The sequence below is a fragment of the Epinephelus fuscoguttatus genome, linkage group LG3, assembly GCF_011397635.1.
Source record: "Epinephelus fuscoguttatus linkage group LG3, E.fuscoguttatus.final_Chr_v1".
NCBI lineage: Eukaryota > Metazoa > Chordata > Actinopteri > Perciformes > Serranidae > Epinephelus > Epinephelus fuscoguttatus.
Genome location: NC_064754.1, coordinates 41886678 through 41909448, shown reverse-complemented (window position 1 = coordinate 41909448; position 22771 = coordinate 41886678). Strand labels below are relative to the sequence as shown.

The window sequence follows — 22771 nt, the reverse complement described above, 5'->3', positions numbered from 1 at the left end:
TTAATTTAATTAACTTATAACTCCCAGACTTTAAGAGCTGGTATGTGTCGAAATTTTAACAAAGTATGCTTTTAAAAGTGATGAAGAAATGTCCTCAGTGTCCCCAGTGTAAATGGTGCATGAATGAAATGAATTACATCTGAACCACAGCTTGAGATGTGAAGCACTGCAGCGGCCAGTAGGGGGCAGTCTCAATCTGGTCTGCCTATCTGATGCCTCCCTGCTGTCACTCATCAGGAGACAGTATGAATAAAGTTTACAACAAGTCCAACTGGTCAGACACGGTACTGTATACTGTACTGCATACTCTGAACAAGACTCTTACAGGGATAACACATGATGGTGACCTGTCAGTATTAAAGGTAATAAAAACAGAATATATTATATATTTTTACTGTATATCTGTCTCACAGAAGAAAGGCCTCCTTCATTATCATATTGTTGCCATGGTATTTCAAACTCAGGACAGAACAAAACCACGCAAGACAAAGAGGTGATGAGTGTATGAAGTACTCTAATTCACTGGGACACTATGTGATACCCAGTGCAGAGCAGAGACCACCAGTTTGAGGTTGGTGGTCAGAGTCTGGATATTTGCTCAGGCTGCATTTCTTTGAGAAGATGAGCTGTGTTCCTCCTGTGAGGGGGATTCTGAATGACAAAGGTAAGACCTGCTATGCAATTTTAAACAGCCCATCATCGTCTATGCAGATTACACTAAGCCGCTGTAGCCTTTTCTTCCAGTCCTGCTCCTCTAAAGTGGACTTAAGAGTTTCTCCTGCCTGTGGAGCAGAGGAAACTGCCTCACACTCATTAAATCACTGCTGTTTGATATTCATTAATTTATTCCATTTGCACTGACATGGCCTTATTGGACACGCTGCACATTTCTGGTCAGTTCCAACTTTGTGCTTAAACATTGATGAGAGCTGTGAAAGCTGATTACGTTCTGTCTGTGTTTCTCTCTATTAATCCACTTTAATTAGAGGCTAGTGTGCCAAGTAACTTCCTGATGTTAATCCCTCAGGTGCCAGCTCTCATTGTCAAGTCAAGTGATGTCATCCAAAGACCTACATCACTGCTTTCAATCCAGTGGAAGAAAGTAACTGAGTGCATTTGCTCAAGTACTTTACTTGAGTATATGCATTTCCTGCTACTTTTTACTTCTACTCCACTATATCTTATTTGGAAATAAATTCTTAAAATAAGAATCATTTTATTTTCGTTACCTTAGATTGATGGAGCGGGTCCTCATCTACAGAGATCACCATTTTGCACTGCCATCTTTCTACAGTAGCCCAGAGCGGACAAACCAAACACTGGCTCTAGACAGAGCCATTTGCATTTTGCGTTTTTGCTTTTCTGCATTTTTGCGTTTTCCCATCAGCTATAGTAGTTAGCAGCCCCTACGCAGCAAGAGTGTTGGTAAAATGTTGTTTTTTCCAACGTGAAACTGCTTTACATAGTGTTTTTACCAATTTAAATCACCATGCCTATGTGTTTTGGAGAGGAGGAAAAATTTGCGGCTAATATGTCTTTTGGTGAAAACCTCCTGAATGTCTGAATCTTAAGTTATTAGTTAAGTTAAATTCAGTTATCGGTGGAAAAAAAACAAATGCACAACAGGCGCTAAACAAGCTGCCTTTCTGCAGCTCTATCAAACTGCTTTTTACAAGGACTTTACTGGTTTTATTCACTGGGTGCATTTGTTTTGGAGAGATTTCACTTCTGGTTAACCTTCTCAATGATGAATGAACACAGAAGGAATTCTAAACAGGAGAAGTTTCAGGTGGTTGCAAGATGCAATCCTCACCACCAGACAACACTAAATGACCTAAAATCTTAAGAACAATTCTGAGGCACTCCCCTCCATTTATTTGATGATTGTAGTTACGTTGCAGATTCAGATTATTAATCTAAAATATAAACTTAATGAAGTACAATAGGTTGTTACGTAAAGATTAACCTACCCAGCAGTGTATGAAGTAATACAAATGAGCTCCAGCTTTGCAGCTGCGACACTGAAGTGATGAGCACAATAATGCATCAATAATTATAATCCAATAGTATGATATATATTATTCTGCAATGGGCCATTCTGCATAATGAGTACTTTTACTTTTAAGTATATTGTTTTATGCTCATATTAATGTACATTTACTTAAGTAAGGTTTTGATTGCAGGGCTTTTAGTTGTCACCGACTACTTCTACAATGTGGTATTAATACTTTTACTGAAGTACAAGATCTGAGCACCTTTTCCGCCTCTGTAATCAAACCACATCCTGTATACTGTTGTTTCATATTTGTTTGTGTGTGTTTGTGTGTGTGTGTGTGTGTGTGTGTGTGTGAGTGAGTGAGAGAGAGAGAGAGGGAGAGAGAGAGAGAGAGAGAGAGAGTGAGAGAGAAACTGCACAAAAACAAGTGAAGCAGGTCAGTGAGAGGTGGACCTTTGTCCGGTGTCGGACAGCGGCCTATAATTTATTCATGCTGATGTATGTGACTGGCCGTCTAATTGCACCAGGAGGAGCCCAATTACCCACGGCGTCCAACAGCCGCACTGTCTCACATTCACACAAACTGGAGGGTGGATCACATGTCAGCCCTGACTGGCACTATGCGTCTTATTTACATTTGCACAGCTCAGATTCAACTCTGTAAACAAACAATGTTTGTGTCTGTTTAGATGTGAGCTGCCTCAGCAGAGGCTGGCGGGAGCATAAAAGAGTAGAAGACATAAATGGTGAGAGACAGACTGAAAAGTGTTTACAGACAGGCTTGACAAGTGTTTGGTGTTGTTGCTGTGATCATGGCAGGCAAAGGTAAGGTTTTTATGCTGCTGTTGTGTTTGTTTGTTTTGTGTGAGTGTGTAATATAAGCTGTTCCCCCTCTCTCACAGTGGGCTGCAGTGAGGATGTGAACACGAGCTCTGTGACAGAGGAGGTCTTCATCTCACATCAGGACCACAAGGAGCCCGTATCATTTTTACCTCCTCTTCCCCCTCTTCATGCACCTTTACCTTCAGCAGGTAAGATTCTTATTCAACCCTCTTTTGTAGCACAGTGTAAGGAGTCAGTGTATATTCAAAGATTTATCAAGCAGGCTGTAAGAAAAGCACGGGCGTACACTGATCAAACTTCATTTTATTTAATGAAAATGTCAGTTCAACCATGGGCGGATTATGAGACAATGGGCCCCTGGGCACAGGCATGCACAAGGCCCCACCAGCTCTCCTACACAGGAGAAATGCCTCATTTTGTTGTTTTGCATCTCTCTGTGGCCATTTTGTCTTTCTGCGGGTTCTCTTTGTTGTTGTAATGCATTTCACTTTGGTTTTGTGTCTCTTTGTGGTGGTTTTGTACCTTTGTGTAATTGCTGTGAGTTTCAGTCTCTTTACAGCTGTTTTGTGTCTCTTACTGGTCATTTTGAGTCTAACTGTAGTTGATTTGTGTCTCTTTGTAGTGATTTTGAGTTACTGTGTGGTTGTTTTGCTCCTTTTTTGTTGTCATGTGAGCTTCTTTGCAGCTGTTTTGCATCTCTTTGTTGTCATTTTGTGTCTCTTTGAGGTGTTTTTTGTGTCTTTGTAGGCATTTTGAGTTTCTTTGTATTTGCTGTGTGTCTCTTCGTAAGTTCCTTTGAATCTCTTTGTTGTAATTTTGTGTCTTTGGAGTCATTTTGTGAGTCTGTGGTTTTTTTTTTGTGTCTTCTTGGTCATTTTAAGTCTCTTTGCAGTTGCTTTGCATCTCTTTGTTGTGGTTTTGTTTGTCTACAGTTTTCTTGTGTGTCTTTGTTGTCTTTTTGTCTCTCCTTGCACACATTTTGAGTTTCTTTGTGTCTCTTTGTAGGTGCTTTGAATGTCTTTATAGACACGTTGTGTGTCTTTAAAGTCATTTTGCATATCTTTGTAGTTTCTTCCTTTCTCTTTGTATTTGCTTTGAATGTCTTTGTAGAAATTTTGTGTGTCTTTGTGGTCGTTTTGAGTCTCTTTGTAGTTCCTTAGCGTCTCTTTGTAGACATTTTGTGTGTCTTAGCAGTTATTTTTGTGTCTTCTTGGTCATTTTGTGTGTGTTCAAGGTTGTTTTGCGGCTCTTTGTAGTGATTTTGAGTCACTTGTTTTGCCCCTTTTGGTTGTCATGTATTTAAGTGTCTTGGAGTGACATTTTGCAGGTGAAGGCCACAGGGGGCCCTCTGACACTTTGGGCCCCTGGGCCTGTGCCCGTTAGGCCCGTTCAGTAATCCATCCATGAGTTCAACACCGGACAAAGGGCAAGGGCTTTTATTGTGAAAACAAAGACAAGGCTCTCAGATATACCTGTGTGGCCTCAGGTTGCAGTCACCTATAGCTGAGCTCTAGGCCGCAGCTGAAGCAGAAGAAAAAAACTTTATCCTAAAGTTAGGGCTTAGGATAAAATGTCTGCTGTGACAAAGGCCAACTGCCTATTGATATCTAAACCTCCTACTGTTAGCAGCTACAGTATCAGTCAGCAGTATCATTTCTAAGGGCATGCACTGTAACTTAATTCATCTGATGTCTCCTCACCTCCTTTCATGACATTTCCTTGTATCCTCTCTCTCCAATTTGAATCAACGCTCTACTTTAATATCCCACAAACCTCTATTCTTCCTCACCCTTCCCAATTCATTCTCCTTGCTTCATCCCTCTCTCTACAGTCTCTCCTCCTTCAGATCAGGCCTACCTGCAGGCAGCAGATGTTTTCCAGCAGCTGCGTACAGAGAAGCAGACCGCACAACAACTTCTGCATTATGGGAAGAAGACAGACGCGCCACTACCAGAGAGTGGCGACAAAGCCACCCAGAGACAGGCCTACCAACTCGCCTTCAACACACTTAAATGTATTAATTACTGAAGTTACTAACTTTGAGATTTAAGTAGAAGCACGCACCCTGCCTGGAGAGCACAGGCTGATGGTTAAACATAAAGTCAGGGAGAAATTAATTTGATCTACTCTCCTGCTATCTCTGCAGACCTTACTCACCTCCTATAAGGAAGCCTTATCTCCATAATGAATGCCAGTGGAGCTTCAGCATGTGTCAACTCCAATATCCGCTTTTGAAAAGCGGCTTCAACTGCAGACTGTAGATTAAATAGTATATGTAGTCATACATTACATTTCTCCATGTGACTGCAAATTACTTGAGCTGGAGGTGCAGCAGATGTCTGTATGGGAGGCGATAAGAGGGTGCATGGCATGGACACACACACACACACACACACAATGCCACACACACAAAGGAACATGTACACACAGGGCAGAGCAGGCACACACAGTATTTGACTGCACATGTAGGGGGTGACAGGTATCTGCAGATAGTTTTGATTTTATTTGGCCAGCTTTGGAGCTATTGCTCTCTGAGATGTCTGCTGCCACCTCAGTACAGTGCATCTGAATTGACTTGTATGTCTGTATTGCTGGGAGCAGTGAAAAAGCTGCACTGATAAGTATCTATTAGTCCAATTCACACAATTTCATTCGCTGCAAGAACTGGCAGAATGGATTTCCACTCACTTACATCTGACACAGTGTTCCACTTTATTCTTGAGCTTTGGTCTATTAAACCTTCATCAGATGTACGCTCTGATAAAGATCTAACAGACCGAAAGCTCAAGAATAAAGTGAAACACTGCATAGATGTCATAGTGCGGAAATCTTTTCTACCTGTTTGGACTTATTGATGTTTCCAGCACCTTGCCAAGACTAAACTGGATGGAGCAGTGCTGTTCTGATTCACTGTTGGCATTTACAACTACAAAAAGTAATGCACTGTAATTCGCATATAACCATGTAATTAATAGCCAAGATATAAGATGTAATCATATGACCTATGCACTGCAGGCTGTCAGGGGCAAACAAGGAAGTGAGGCCATGTAATATAAATGACGATAAAGTCTTCATAGGGAAGAAGGTTGAGGAGATGGTTGGTTCAAACAGCACCCAGGAGACCGGTGTTCGTGACCATGTGGAAACAAAACGTTAAGTTACGTCAACAGGTCACATCATGTCATAATGTTACGCTGCCTTAGCAATGCCGCTAAACCTTGCTACCATTTTTTTCCCCATGGCCACTAACTGCACTGCAGCAAAAAATCCCTTGCAGCCCAAAACGCATTTTCCCATTTAAAAATTTGGGATGTCATTACAATGTAAACAGGCGGGGCCATGCCAGAGAAACACTATGGCACATCATGGGGCCACATATAGCGCAGGTATACCTGGAAGCTGTAGAAACTTTTTTGGTTTATATTCCTGGCGCAGTCTAGGAGTCTGGTATCAGATCCTATAATAGGGCCTAGTTGAGAACGAGACACCCAACCATTTTTTTTTAAAGATTATTTTTATGGGCTTTTTGTCTTTATTGACAGGACAGAGAGTGAAATGGGGAGACAGAGAGAGAGTGGGGGCTGACATGCAGCAAAGGGCCACGAGCCAGATTTGAACCCTTGGCCACTGCAGAGAGGCGATGCCTCTGTACATGGGGCGCCGGCACTATCCACTACGCTACCGACACCCACGGGACACCCAACTATGCTTGTGGCACTGATTCATAAGAAATCATACGAACTGTTTCATAAGGATACCTTGATTTTATTTTTGTGTAGCTATAAATGTCAATTTTAGCAGTTTGGGTGAACTGAGCCTTTAAGATTTCTCTCTATTAGCTTTAATGTGTTTGATATGAAATCCAACTGATGTTTTGATATTTTTTCTGCCCATTAACAACATCGTTTTTCTCCTAGACCAAGATTTACTGGAGGACATCATCACTGACAGCTGCTTCCACACTTCTCAGCACATTGTGAGTCCCACCAGATTTAACATGAGTGGTCTCAAACCCAAAACTGAAAGTACAAACACCTCAGCACTTACTTATTGACTGTTAAACTGTCTGGGAGTTATCTGTCTTCGGATAAAGTAGCTGTGTTCTGTGAGAATAAGTGAGGGTGACAGGGATGCAGTTAAAGGCCATTTGTATTCAGATCTGGACGGAGTCTGGCTGGTTATAGGTGGCAAATGGTGCACACAGGAGAGAGGCAGACGCACCCTCCTACTGGGACACTATAAAACACTGTCTATAAAACACTGTGCAATGACACATACATGGATAAAGAGACACATCTAACCTGTGTGTGTGTGTGTGTGTGTGTGTGTGTGTGTGTGTGTGTAATGGATGACTTTATTGAGGAATGGGTGAAACATAGAGCAGGCTGGCAGATCATTAGCCTGCAAGTGTGACTATAAAAGCTGCTCAGCTCTTAGTGATTCCATTCGCCTCTTTGGTGCAATATACATATTCACACACACACACACACACACACACACACACACACACACACACACACACACACACACATTGTTAATTGAAGTTTATGGAAAGAATGGTGTTCATGCGGCTATAAAAGACAGAAAGGTAAATTTGGGAAAAGGCTTGCTGATCATTTTCCTAATATTAGGAATGAATGTAATGTGAAAGGGGTTGCTTGTAGCGACAAACCCACAGATGCAGCAGGAAGTTGTTTTTAGCAAGAAAAAAAAAAAAGAAACAAAGAGCCCTATAGCCCATGTACACCTCCTGCTCAGCAGCAAACAGCTAACACACATACAGTTAGAGACTAGCTGGTGAACATAGTGCAGCATTTAGCAGCTAAAGAGACAGATATTATGGTTAATATTATAGTTGGTGGAGACCAAAAACAGAGTCAAAAGAAATTGAATACTGGACTTACATTCACCTGGTGGCCAAAAACATGATTCTTAATGCATTCTAATGTTGCTCCATATCTGCTGTATGTGTAATTGTTATTATTTGCAGACAGATGAGAATCATCGTTGTGTTTACAACTTGTTTCCACTGCCCCCAGGTGGCCAAAGATATTAATTATCACTGAAGATGATCACAATTGATCTTCTTCACAGCAGACATTTTTGTCATAGCAGGAAAAGTACAAGTGTAATCGATGACATTAAAAATGACTGTACTGTGTTTAGGTGAGTTAGTTCCAGGGTCCTGGTTTTATGCAGGCTGGTTCACGGTCATGACTTACTGGGACACTTGGTGGAACTGAGTCATTGTTAACAAAATTTATTTTGGAACTGTGGTTTTCTTGCAATCATGACAAGTCAAAATGTTGAAAACAAGGTATTTTGCCAACATGTCTGTATATTCTATATGATGATGATGATGATGATCATGACGATGATGATAAAAACGCCCATGTTTTTCAGTCCAGCGACCTGTTGCCATTGGCGATGGTGATGCTGTTTGACTTCCAGGACCGAAGGTTTCTGTTGCATGAACATTCAAAAAAGGAAGGGGAGGAGCCTGCACAGGAAGTCAGGAATCTGGAGAGCAGTCTGCAGAGGTGTGTGTGCATGTGTGCGCGCAGGCATGTGTAGGTGTTAAGCATTAACATCTTGCATTTAAAGCTGTAGATTCAGATTCAACCTTTATTGTCCTCTATAGAGGAAATTTGTTTTCACAGTCTGCACAAATAACCTCTCAGGACTCATAACACACAGGATATAACAGACAAGCCAGACAGAGCAGAAGACTCTAGTGAGAGAAGGAGAGGAGGTGTGTGCTTTACAGTCAGTAAGGACTGGTGTCATGATAGAAATGTGAGGTGTTGTCCTGCTCCTGCTGTGGTTCCCTGCTATACACCCTTCACACGTGGCAGCAGAGCGGCGCTGCTGTTGTTCTTCAGGAGCAACCATACCAGAGCCATCCAGAAACATGGACAATTATAAAGCAGCCAACAAGCAGATGCAAAAGGACTAAATTACACTGCACAAGTTGAAGGAGCTGATGGGATCATATTTCACTGGAGTTGTGCCTTGTATAATTTCATGTGACAAATAAATTAATGATTGATTGATTGATTGATTGATTGATTGATTGATTGACCGGTCGGTCAGTTGGTTTAGTGACTGATGTACTTCTTTCAGAATATAGTGACAGTTTCAGCAAATATGCCACAATGTTATTTTCATAAAAGTTACCAACTGTAGCTTTAAGAGTTTACTGCTAATGCAACTTTGAAATTGTAGTTAAATCTGGAAAGCAAACAAACTGAAGGTGAAAGACATAAAAAAGTGACATGATATATGCTTACGTTAATCAGGCTGTTGTGTTTGTTGCAGGTGTAAGACCAAGCTGGCAGCATCTCTAGCTCGGTACAGAGTAAAACAGAATCTGCAAAGCGTCTCCCGTTTTCTGTCTGATCCTGTCAGGACCAAACAGAACAGAGCAAAATGCCTGCCACTTTACGCCTGGGTCAATACTCACAAGACAAGGTACGCTCTCTCTCTCTCTCTCTCTCTCTCTCTCTCTCTCTCTATCTATCTCTCTCTCTCTCACACACACACACACACACGCAGAAAGAGGGTCATGCAGTCATTTGTTTATTTCACACTTGTTCACACATTCATTCTGTTCTTATTTGATATTTTCTCATGTCCTGAACCGCCTGCATTTAAGGACATATTGAACATATTAAATTATCTATTTGACTCTTGTGCATTCAGCAGGACTCCTCTGTTCTTCTCTATGGCACATAGACTTCACATATAATCTATTTAGTTCTATAGGAGCACATGACGTCAGTGTTTAACAGAATGGCTGTTCATAGAATGACACTGAGTTTAATATGACAGGCTCTGTTTGGGGGGACTGCAGTACGAAGTTAATGGTGAGTGAAGTTTAGTGGGGCGTATCTGAGACAGAAGGGTTCAGCATTCTTTTAGCTTGGGGGTAAAAAGTACTCCCGTGGTTATTGATGCAAAGCTTAAAATGCTGCAACAATGTTTAACAGAAAAACCTGCAGTGCATTTGAGTCACAATATTTGTCATAAATATCCTCTACTTCTTATCTTCTCTGTAGTGTTGAGGAAGTGTGTGAAGCGTTAAAAAGCGCTGGCTTGTGTGAAGTGAAGATCATCGCTGACGTCAAGGAGGCAACGTTCTGCAGAGACCCTCTCTGTCCAGACACACTTGTCTTCTCCCAACAGCTTCATGCTGTGCTGCAGCACAGCAGCCTCATAACTACACATGCACTAAACACACAGGTACGTATATGAACTTGTGCGTGTAGTGAAGTGTGTAATTGAGCTTAATATAGGTAACACTCATTAATGAGAAATGTGCTCTCCTCCCTCGGGTGCTTTTGAAGGTAATTTTAGAAGACAGGTACAAGACTGACTGATGGAAAGAGTACATGTCCAACTGAAGTAGAAGTAGTTTTACTTTACTGGCTCTTGATTTTCGTAAGTGGAATTGAAAAATGAAATAAAAGGGACAGTTAATCCCCAAAGTCAAAACTATGTATTTTTTCTATTACCTATAATGCTATATATAAATTTAGATTGTCTTGGTATGAGTTGCCGAGTGTTGGACATATCAGCCATAAAGATGTCTGTCCTCTCTCCAGTATAATATAACTAGATGGTGCTAAGCTTGTGGCGCTCCAAGCACCAAAAAATGCATTTGAAAAAGTCAACATCAATTTTTCTTTCCAGGAATCATGACCCGGTTACTCAAGATAATCCACAGACCTTGTTGTGAGCAGTTTCGTGACAGTACAAAATGTATCAGATCCTCAACTGAGCTGTAATGTTAGCTAGCTCAGTGGTGCTAGGTTAGCTAGCAGTAGATGCACGCTTCCTTCTGTGCAGTGCAGTTGGAAGGTGTTGTTCAGAAGAAAGAAAATAATTCCCACATTAATCTCCTCACAAGGTCTGTGGATCATCTTGAGTGACCGGGTCATGATTTCTGGAAACAGACATTGCTGATGAGTTTTTCCGATGCACTTTTTTTGGTGCTTTGAGCACCACAAGCTGAGTGCCAACTAGTTCCACTATATTGGAGAGAAGGCAGACATCTCTACAGCCGATATCTCCAACTCTCAGCAACTCACTATCTAGACTGATAAACAGCACTACAGGTAAGACGTAAGAATATGTAGTTTTGATTTTGAGGTGAACTGTCCCTTTAAAAAAAGAACTGCACCAGCAGAGTAAATTTAGATATTCTTCTTATCCTCACTGGTCAACCATTCAGCACAAATGACGCTAATCTTACGGTTCCTCTACTTATGGCGCACTGATGACATGTTTATGTATGTACACTTCATTAAAGGCAGATTTATTGGAGAATACTCTGTATGTCTGAATAAGATGTGTGCATCTGTGTGTCTCTTGTTGCAGGACAGGAGTGTGTGCGTGGCAGTGAGCACATTACGCCCCCTGCTGTTTGATAATGGAGATGTCCTGGTGGCGGGGTCCTTCTCAGCTATGACTGTGGCTCACATCGCTGTGGCGGCCTCTGCCCGCTCTGTCCGAGTGTTGGTGTGTGGAGCTGATCACACTCCCTCACACATAGAGGACATACAAGAACTACTCACACAAATGGACCTCAAAAGTGAGTGATAAAAGGAGTGTAGAGACAAAATATATTCTAAAAGTATTTAATGCAGGCCTGTTATGTAAGTGTAATGGACATTTTTTTAGGCTTTTTCCATTCTAATCTATGAGCACAACTTCTGTACTTTCGCATGACATTTCTGATGCCATTCATGTCCAATGTAGATGTGCGAGTACTCTCAGAAGCCTTTCTTGGTCTGGATGAGTGGGACGCTGCTGTCCAGCGTTTAAAGGTCATCATAGTACTGCCTCAGTGTTCGTCCTCTGCACTCAATGACCCCGTGCCTACCATCCACAGTGAACATGGAGGTACGTAACAAATGAACTTATAGGGAAATAAATACATAGAAATATTGATAAAGGTAGTGTCTTTTTATTAAATTTGTCAAGTATGATAAAAAATGCTACACTGAGCAAAAATGTAAACCCTTTAGTTTGTGCGCCCTTTTTTCACAGGTTTAAGTTCAAGCTGTATGACTTTTTCATGCACTCAATAGATTTATACCTGTTAGATTCTGGTCACAAATGCGTTCGGATGGATTATCTTTGAAAAGGAGAAGTGCTCACTAATACTGATTTTAAAAAAATTGTGACCAAAATTTGACATATGTCTATTGAGACATATATCTATCTCTAACTCAAACCTGTGAAAAATAGGAGTACAAACAAAGGTGTTATGTTTAAATTTTTGTTAAGTATAAATAAGTTTGGTTCTGTTGACAGACTGGGATCTACTGCCAGACTTGTGTCGAAGTTATGTATCCCACAGCAAAATACACACAATAACCGCCCAGCAGGCACGACTACTAGCACATGCTCTCTCATGTGAGTATATATTAAAAGCATGCACACTCACACACACACACACACATACACACACAAAGATAGGCAAGCAATGAAGCACTATATTAAACAGAAATAAACAGACTACTAAAACACTGTCTGTGCAGTTGTTTCTCCTGTTTATATCTTGATATAAGATGTCGGCACTTTAAGAGCAGAACTGAGGATAACTGTTTGTATTCTCCCCTTTTCCGTAAGTCCCAAAGGTCCAGACGGTGGTCTACTGCACGCGCTCAGTGTATCCTGAGGAAAATGAACAGCTGGTGAAGAGAGTGTTAGAGAAAACACATACTCCTCCCAAACTGCTGCCCTTCAGGTAAACACACACACACACACACACACACACACACACACCTGCTCTCTCTTTGTGCAGGTATCAGTTCTCTCTCTATTAAGCTTTTAATTATGCACTCAGACTTTTCATTACAAGTCCACAGGCTCAAACCACAAATATGAGAAAGATGAAATTGGTAGTGTACTGTTTCCTCGACAGGCCAGACATAAAGTGATAAGGGTTTTTTTTTTTTTTTTTAGAAAAAGTAATTCGAGGAACATTCAAAGGGAAACACTAAGCTGAAAGCATTTAGACACTGTTTTCCCTCTGCTACCCAACCAGCCTGTGACAGAGAGTGACAAGCTGATTGGCAGCTCACAGTGAAGCTCACCTGCTTTAATATAAAATTTACTTTGAAGTTGATTGTGCGCTCAGTGTGACTGAGATTCTGTCAGATTATTGAATTTATGCTCATCCATCAGGGCCATTGCTTTCCCTGAGATCAAACAACATGCCAAATATAAAACCAACCTGCACATCTTCAATCTTAAGAGTCTACAGATGCACCAGCAGCTCTGTGAAGCTGTGCCAAATGCTAATGGCAGCATGCTAACATGCTCACAATGACAGTGCTAACATGCTGATGCAAAGCAGGTAGCTACCATGTTGTAGTTGTTAGCATAGCATGTTACCCTGCTAGTATTTGAATGTCATTAGTTTTGGGTCAAAAAAGCAAAAATTGCACAAATCAACATTTTTACCTGATGGTGATGCTGCTGGAGAAGTCAGGAGATCACTAAAGTCACTTAGATTCATCCTCTGGGCACCATGAATGTCTCAACCAAATTTCATCCAATAGTTGACAAGATATCTCACCAAAAGCCAAAGATGTCAACCTCATGGTGGCTCTACAAGAGCAGTCTAGGGATCAGCAAAACTCAGCAAGATTCCTCTGGGGATTATAATTTCATGGCAGTCTGTCCAATAGTTGCTGAGATATTTCAGTCTGGACCAAACTGGACTGACTATAGACAGTACATACAGATGGACAAAGCATCTCGTTCTCACCGTGCTGTCAAGATCCTGCCAATACACCAGCTCGACTTAATCACAAGCAGCGCCATTGATCAGCTGTCAAGTTTGACACGCCACCCCTTTTTTATAGCATCAAATAACTAATTAAAACCAAACTTTCAGAAAGACAAACACTTATATACACCAAGGTCATAAGAACTTCCTAAAATGACAGAAACTATGTTTGGAAAAAATGTATTTCCTGTGTACCACATACGTCCCAGCTGCTAACATGGAGGTGGCAGGGTCATGACCTATACTGTGGCCAGACACTAGGGGTCGATCAAAATGTTTTGCCTTAAATTTTGGGGAGCTATTATGTTATACAGTCTATGGCATCCAGGGGCGTAAACATAGACAGTGCAGGGAGTGCAGATGCACTGGGGCCCATGGGATGGGAGGGCTTGTAGAAAGAGTGGTTGGAGGGCCCGCTCTCTCTGAAGCAGCGAAGGGGCCCTTGGGAGTGTTTCAGCTTGCCACCTCAGAAATATGCCTGTTTTCAAGAAAGAACTCACATTAAAATACAAATGCTGTCATCTGGCCTAAATGCCCTTGCAAACCCATCTCTTTCAATGTTTCTTTTTTTTTTCTTTTGGGAAATAGTCAGTGACAATGTATATCAGAATTATGTGTTTATTTCATTTATTTTACATAAACTATATAAAATATTAATACAAAACCAATTTAAACCATTTAAAAAAGTAAATTCTTATTTAATTTGGTATTTTTGTCGTATAGAGATTTGTGCTGGTGATTGTTAATATGTATGTTGACTGTAAAATATACAGTAGCTGTTTCAGGGCCCATCATGCGTAGCTTTTACTTGGTGCATGTCTACAAACTGTATGATAGTCCTGCCGTCATGAGGTGAACAGAAAAAAATGTAAAGTGATCTTGCTTGATTAACCGGGCAGACCACAAGCCACAATTGGCCCGGGACCAAATTTTGGACATGCCTGGTCTATGGGACCTACCAACAGACCAACAATGCCATCCCAAGGGCAACACCTCCAGTATGGCTAAAAACACATAAACATACATACATACCTACATACGCACGAAACTGCACTGAAACCAGTTGTAGTAGTTTAGTTATTCTCTTCTGCAGAAGGCTTCCTTGTTCATTCACTGATCTCAAATTGAGGTTACCCTGAGGGGGAAATCTACAGTCCTTGTAGCTATAAGCAATGATTATAAAACATCTGCTTGCATAATGCAGACAACAAGTAACAAGTCCGTCCTCATACTGTGGCATAATCAGAATACACAGAAAATTAAAAAAAAAAAAATATATATATATATAGGCATAGAGTATATGAGATAAATTCACAGTCTCATAAAAATACAGCTCAGCTCAACAGCTGCTCATTCAACATCTGCATGCGTATCTAACTGCAGAATCCAATTACAGTGAGCAGTGAGCTTAATTTTGGAGAGTTACAGACCACAGGAGAGACTGTAAGAGAGACAGAGTGAGTGAGGGAAGGAGTAAATAATGTCTGTCTACTGTAAATATGACAGGCTGTCTTATATCTGCACATTATATACTGTATATGTACAGCTGTGTGTGTCTGTGTGTGAGAGATGGAGAGGTTACAGTCACCGCGCTGACGACAGTATAAAGGATCAGCTGTGGTTGCTGTGGGGACAGTAGTTAATCCCACAGTCGGGGTGAATGGGGTGGAGAAGATTTCAGAGTTTGTTTCACGCCTGCTGCTCCACACCACTCATTTCCTACCATCCATCGTCTTAGAGAAATCCAAATGTTATTATATTTGGGCACAGAGGCTCTTTTATCAACTTACTGCTGTGCAGTGAGACGATCAGCAGCTGTTTCACCTCTGTGTTTACTATACCTGTTCAGTGACAACACAAAGGTACTGTAGCACCATGCTGCCTGTTGTTTTTTACAACTGTATAGTCTGTAGCAACTAATACCAGACACACATTCATCTAAACTACCTCCACACAGATTCCCTCATATATGAAAATGTTGCTTTCCATTTCAACTTCAAACATAGAAGAGAAGTCATTCCTGTATTTTTGACTGCAGAAAAAATGTGATAGAGAGACACTGGCAGTAAAACAAACAGATTAGAACAACAGAATTATCATTCAGCACAAGTTAGTTTTTCCAGGTTGTTAAATCTTAAGTTTTAAGAGCAACTTAATGCAGTGATGCAATAGAAGTGTACTCTGGGGTTTGTTGGTGCATCGTAACTTTACTGTTGGATGTGATTACAGGTACAACCGGCCCAGTCACCACAAGACAATGTTGGCATTGTACATGTCTACAAACAAATGAAATACATTTGTATGTTTTTATACATATCATAATCACATTTCTATAGTAACTTAGTTGGTTAGTTTGGTCTGCTGAGAATTGCTCACCAACATTTGTCAACACATCTTAAGGTGAGGGCACTTATACCATATATACAATGAACAGGACCCAGCAGTGACAGCTGGCAGTGCAGTGGCACATAAACATGACTGTCCTGAGGCTCTGAGCTGGATCCCCTGGCGATGGAAACACAAATCAACATGGCCAAAAGAACGCTCGTTTGAGATGAACTGCGTCTCACCTGGAAGAAAGTAGACAAGATCAGATGGCTGCAGCAGGAGGCGGTGACAAATAGCTGCATTGAAGTCAGACACTTTCCAGACAGTTTCCAGCAGCTTTCAGTCTGTACAGGAAGTCACAGACACACTCACATCCTGTAAGATCAGATGCTGATTTATTAAATGTTGTCAGACCCATATATCACTTTGTTTGCAGTCTCCAACAACTGTTTTGACAATGACACAACAGCCTGTTAAAATGCTTTGCTGGTGATCTGTAACTTATGTTCATGGTTCAACCTCCATTTTACATGAATTCTCATGTAAATAAATAAATAAATAAATAAATAAATAAATCAGCATCATGTCAGTTTGCTGCTGCAGAGCAGACCTGTCCCCTCAAATACACAGGCTAAATAAATTGTGTCTGACCATTAGATTAATATTTTCAGAGGAAAAAAAAACAAGACAACAGCTTTTATTAAAGATCAGTCAGATGTAATCAGGGCTTCACATCTTTACAGATGTTGTCTTAACAAACCTCACATCCCACTGACCACAAGTCTCTGTGATGCGAAATACTTCAATAACAAACAGTCCAATGTTAATATACAATAGACTCTGTATAGTTTATAATAAATGTATTTAGTCTGTAACTACTAAACATCACCATCAGCCACACATGTATTCTGTTAACTGAATAAACCTTCAAATCAGACAAATAAAATCAAACTCACCCCGTCAACAAAAATTAAGAGTTTATATTAAACGTCATCTTGTTGAGTCAACATCCAAACCAATCAGCTGTTAAGTGAGAGCCAGGCATTTCCCATCATGCCCTGGGTCTTGCAGTCAGTGGAGAGCAACTGCAGCGTCTGGCTCTAAAAACTGCGGTCGCTGTCCACTTATGTATGACGTCAGAGCAACTCGAGATGAAGTCGGACACACGTCTAACCGGCATGCATTGTGCAGCGATCACTGGTGATCGAATCTGCGCAGGCTCGAATGAGCCTTGTGACAGTGGAAAAGGCCCACTTGTCTGGAGAGGGTCCATCTCTGGCACAGCTTGGCTTGCCATGGTGCGTTTAAACTGACAATGGAAACACAAATTGACTCAGCGCGGCCAAAAGTTACAGTGGAAAAAGGCCCTTTACATCTTCACTAAACAGTTGTGCATACACAGTATACTGTTGCACTGGTATTGAACTGCTGTCCAATCACTGGTATGAATGATTATTGTGTTTACTGTATCAACCGATTCCTCAAAAACTGGGCGTCAGTTTATAAGTTACAAAAGTTGCAAAAGTTCTCTCTCCCACCTGCCTGAAAACACTCAACAAATAATTAAAGGTGTCACTGACCACAAGATTTAAATGATACATTTTCTGTATTTGGTTGTCAAGAATAATTTATGATACCTGTGTATAATGTCCTAAAACTGACGACACCCGTGGGCAATACTCCCATTGTGTTGACAGTAATATGTCTCTGAATTAATGTGGCAGCGATGAATTAATGTTTAAATGCTACATAGCATCCTTTAACAACTGCTTCCCCCTCTCAGGGTGAACGGTCCGATTTTCCCTGATCACTCCCCGCCAGGAGACACGATCGACTCCAAGTTCTTCAGGCTTGAAACATCTCAGTACACCAACGGCTGCTTCATTGCACGGCTGTCCCGACAGGTGAGAGAGGGGGAGGAAAACGAATGAGACGTGGAGACTGACGGGAAAAAAATTGAGAGACATGTAGAGGGCAAGGTTGTGTTTGGAGATTGAGGGTGAACAGAGGTTTTGTGGTGTGTGTTTGTGTTTCTTTGTGTGTTTGTGTGTACAGTATGTGTATGTGTGTGTGTGTGTGTGTGTGTGTGTGTGTGTGAGTGCTCTGTGTGATTGCTTTGCGACGAGACCTTCCAGTAGTGCTGAGGCAGCACTCTTTTACTGTCTGTCTGCTGGGAGGTCGGTCGGCTCGGCTTGTCTGCACATACACACACACGTACACACACACACACACATGCAGCATTATTCCAATACTCCATAAAAAAGAGACAAGTTAAAGATGAATTACGCCTGAGCCGCTGAAACATTTCAGTACTTTACAGCAAAGATGAATGAATAATTCTCTGTATCATTCTTCCAGCCCTCCGGTCTTGTTGCATCACCTCGTTGCTCAATCTATTTGCCCCCCTCCTCTGTCGTTCCTCTTGCTCCTCTCATAAAAAGAAGAAAAATACAACAGAAGGAAATGAGATGCTGCTCTTTTGATCCCCTGCAGCTCCAAAAATGGTGCAGGGAGGGGACTGTGTGTTTATGTTGGAAAAATACAAACACACAGACACACAGACACACACGCAGATACGGGGGGGGGAGGTGTCTTGCTCACCTGTCTGGTGACAGTACAGTAATAAAAAATCTAATGACCGTCATGTCTAACTAAACCGACATCAGACACAAGAGCTGTGGCTGCAGATTAAGTTACATTGGCAATTCACAAGTGTTTGACTGCTGCTCAGATGAACGACTCCACAGCAGTCAAACTGTGCTAGAGGAGGATTTAAAGGGATCTGAAATGGACAACATGGCAGCATAAAGACACAGAGAGAGATGAGGCAAGGCAACAAGAAGTCTCCTTGAAATCAAAGACACAAGCAAACAGACACCGGAAACAGATGTGTCCGCAAATGTATGAAAAACCCTGAGAAATCTTTTGTGTAAAACACATCTGACAGACTGCCATCATTCATGCTTCTCTTCAGCACATTCCAGTCTTCTCCATTTTATTACAAACTCTCATTTTGCAGCATAATTAAAGTTTTGAGGCTTATGAATGACTCACAGCATATAATGCTGTCAAAGCAGGAAAAATGAAAAACAGTGTAAAGTCAGATTAAACACTCGAGAGTGGATAAAAAATGCATTTGCAGTGTTTTGAGCAGCCTGCTGAACATCATTCAACTTTCATTAGAGAAGAGGCAATATATGAAGATTCAGACGGACGGAAAGACAAAGGGAGGAGGACGGGGAAGAGAAAGGCTTACAGGAGATTTGAAGGGATTTATGCTCTGTTTGAATGTCTCTGCAGATGAAGACTGTGTTTTACTCCTGCACATATACAGTACAGTATGTACACTTGGAACAAAGTGTGTGTGTGTTGGTGTTGATGAGCTGCTGGCTACATCTTGTCTCTCTGCTGAATCAGTTCATCTTAATGCTCACACTGACCTCCCTGCAAAGACACATTAGGAGGACTATTTTCAGGGTAAGCTTGTTTATTAGCCACAGGCAACAACTGTATTTTAACCAAGCAAGCGACATGAGTCTATAGAGAGGCAAAGTCTACTTAAACACTTTACAACACAAGCACCATTCACCCATTCACACACACATTCATACACTGGTGGCCAAGGCTCATCCCAGGCTCTATCTGATTATCAGGGCCAGGGATTGAACCACCTTAGGAGGTAGACCACTGCTCTACAGTGAAGTCCAGGCTTTATTGAGCATATATACTGTATATGCGATGGGGGAAATAATACAGGCAGCTGTGGCTCAGAGGTAAAGCAGGTCATCCACTAATCTGAAGATCAGCGGTTCAATCCGGCTCCTCCAGTCTGCATGTCGAAGCATCCTTGGGCAAGAAACTGAACCCCAAGATTGCTCCCGATGGCTGTTCCATCAGTGTGTGAGTGTGTTAAAAACTGAGTAGCAGGTGATACCTAGCATGGCAGCCTCAGCCACCAGTGTATGAATATGTGTGTGAATGGGTGAATGTGAGGCATAGTGTAAAAAGTGCTTTGAGTGGTCTAAAGACTATGGAGGCGCAATACAATACAATTTTGACTTGTCAAACTGAAATATAATAATCTTCGATAGCAAGATGTTGCACTACCAGCCACCAGCTGGCTAACGTCACTTCAGCATTCCTACTAAGGTGTGAATGCAAACAGAAAAAAACCCCCTCAAAGTATGTAGTTCTCAGGGGAGCTCCCAAGTGGGCAGCTCCTTTCAGGGAGTCCCCAGAACTGTTTGGGCTGAAAACACCTTAATGATACGCGACAGGGATGAGGTGATCACTTGTTGTGCTCAGTGGCAATTTTTGTTCCCAACACCATGTGTCTGTCTGGTCAGTCTATTGTTGGGTTAATATTGTGAACTCTGAACCTGGCAGAAGTCAGTCCACCATGGTGGTACAAACCCAAATGTTTCAACAACTACTGGATGGATTGCAGTGAACACTCATGTTTCCCTCAGTTTCAAGCTCCCAGGGCCAGTTCTTTGAACAGGACTTTGGAGCCAATTCAACATAGTGGCCAAACTGTGGAATTACAAAGTACAAGTCTGTCACATGATGCCACTGGGCCCAAAAAACTTTTTGCCACAGACCTAAATTGTGAGAGAAATGTCTGTGAATCTTCAGATAGTTTTTTTTGTGCATCACAACCTCTGAGAAATGACTCATGTCACTGTCAGAGTGTGATCCATTCCAAAAGTCCAGAGGAGCCACACAATAAAATAATTTATCCCCATTCAGGGCAGTGTTTCCCCTGCAGAATGACCATTTGTATATGGATTACTCACCATGTTGCCTTTAATTTTAGCGCCATCATCTCGTCAAAATTTAATCTGTAATCTCCAATACTTTGGTCTTTGATATCATATACAGGTATGCAATGATGTTTGTTGGGTAACATGTATGTTGATGTTGCCTAATGTCTAGTCTCTATTTCGTCATGTGACAAGACGATACGACCCAGTAGTCAGTTCAAGCACAAAATCTGTCAAGACTGACAAGCTGACATCTGCAAACCCAGCGAGCAGTCACACCCTTTAAACAAAAAGTGGCAGTAAGAAAGGACAAGAGAGAAACAAGACACAGTTGTCAGTGGTGTGTGTGTGTGTGTGTGTGTGTGTGTGTGTGTGTGTGTGTGTGTGTGCCATTTAACTAGTCACTGGCGTGCACAAGGGCCCATCGTAACTACCTTACGCCACTGACCATGACATTTCTGACTAGCTACTGTACTCTCAGTTTAGAACTAATTTGCAAATGTTAATATGCTAACATGCTAAACTAAGATGGTGAACATGGTAAACACAAAGCCTGCTACACACACAGTATGTTAGCATACTGACAATGCTGTTAGCTCAAAGCACCACTGTGTCGAAGTACAACTTCACAGAGCTGCTAGCATGACTATATAAGGGGGAGGAAATATGAGTGGCTTGTGACAGTAACTATCATGTTGCCTTTGAAATGATATCCCACTCTGCTCTGTCAGGATATAAACTCCACCTCCTCCTCTTCTTCTTCCTCTTCTGCAGGGTAACTTTATAGCTGTGGCTCCTTTACAGCGTTGAGTTTTGTTGTATAGATCTCCTTGGTGCTATGTTACCCCAGAGGGTTGTAGTTTTAATGCGTTGTGTCTTCACATCAAATCTTAAGCTGCCCTTGTTTTTCAGGCGGATCCCACTAAGGTAGAAACAGTCCATGACGTGCTGGCAAGGGCAGCAGCAAAGGGCCTCCTGGGTGGAATAATTCCTGAACAATCAAAAACCAGCAAAAAGGGGAAAAGCAGGAAGAATCGCGTCCCATCAGCCAGCAGCAAACCTTCATCCCCCTCGAGTCAAGAGAGGCAGGCAGGAAGGGAGCACGTGAATGGAGAAGATCCACCTTTAGGAGATAATGAGAAGAAGGGTGAATGTGGTGAGGACGGAGAGGGGGAAAAGGAGGATAAAAAGGATGAAGATAAGGGAGGAAAGAATGGGGGAGGGATTAAGGGAAACAAGCGAAAGGTAAAACGACGACCAAAACAAACCAACAGAACTGCCACAGTCTCAAAGCATCACTCTAAGAGACACAAGAAGAAGAGAAAAGTCAGCCAATCACATTACAAGAGGCGCATTACAAAAAATAAACAGAGAAGAATACCTCGTCTTACACTGACGTTAATATCCTCTGCTAAACCCTCCCACCACTTGTCTCCGATCACTGCCCTCGCACACAAGCTAAGTAACAATGTAACGATTAAATCACAGCAGACTGCCTCAAGCACCTCTTCTCCCGCCCGTCCTGCTCCACCTGCAGCCTCCAAGCAGGTGCAGAGACACAACACAGTGCCTGAAAGAGCAGAGAAGACACTGAAGGATGAAGCTAAACCAGAAAGCCCGGGGAAGGCCGGAGGAAAGCTGGTCAGACCGAAGAAAGAGGTGGTGACAGAGGAAGTGTTGAAGCCTGCAGATTTTGTCCTGCCACCAATTTCCTCCACGTCTTCTAGCTTATTCAACAGCAGGAGTGGTAGTTCCCTCTCTAAGCAGCCGTCCCAGACCTCCCACTGTCAGCTCACCCAAATATCTGCATCCTCCTCCTCCTTAATCTCTCTGCCTGGATTATAAAAAGAATGTGCTCACTGATGCTGTGGTAAATTAAATTATCAGCATGTTTTGACTCTGCAGTCAGCGCAGCCATAACATAAAGGATTTCCAAATAAATTATTTGAAATTATTTAAAAGATATAATTATGTTATTGTAAGAAATAAAAATATGTGAAAAATAATTAAGCCGTTATACTCATTTCTTCCTCTCTGGTA

General features: G+C 41.7%; 1 protein-coding gene across 1 annotated transcript; it reads left to right on the top strand.

Moving 5' to 3' along the window:
* Window positions 1-602: 602 nt before the first annotated feature.
* Window positions 603-22576, top strand: LOC125885868 (putative methyltransferase NSUN7). Its single transcript, XM_049571674.1, has 13 exons — window positions 603-664; window positions 2899-3027; window positions 4671-4853; window positions 6757-6815; window positions 8243-8379; window positions 9158-9310; window positions 9898-10081; window positions 11219-11432; window positions 11600-11743; window positions 12158-12259; window positions 12476-12593; window positions 17752-17872; window positions 21644-22576. The coding sequence occupies exons 1-13, from the start codon at window positions 622-624 to the stop codon at window positions 22574-22576; spliced, it is 2520 nt and encodes an 839-aa protein (XP_049427631.1). The 5' UTR covers window positions 603-621.
* Window positions 22577-22771: the final 195 nt, after the last annotated feature.

Excerpts from the sequence above, each read along its gene's own strand:
- LOC125885868 (XM_049571674.1), top strand. The coding sequence starts at position 622 with ATGAGCTGTGTTCCTCCTGTGAGGGGGATTCTGAATGACAAAG. Across the intron at positions 6,816-8,242 it reads TCCACACTTCTCAGCACATT|TCCAGCGACCTGTTGCCATT; the intron begins GTGAGTCCCACC and ends CATGTTTTTCAG. Across the intron at positions 11,433-11,599 it reads CACACAAATGGACCTCAAAA|ATGTGCGAGTACTCTCAGAA; the intron begins GTGAGTGATAAA and ends TGTCCAATGTAG.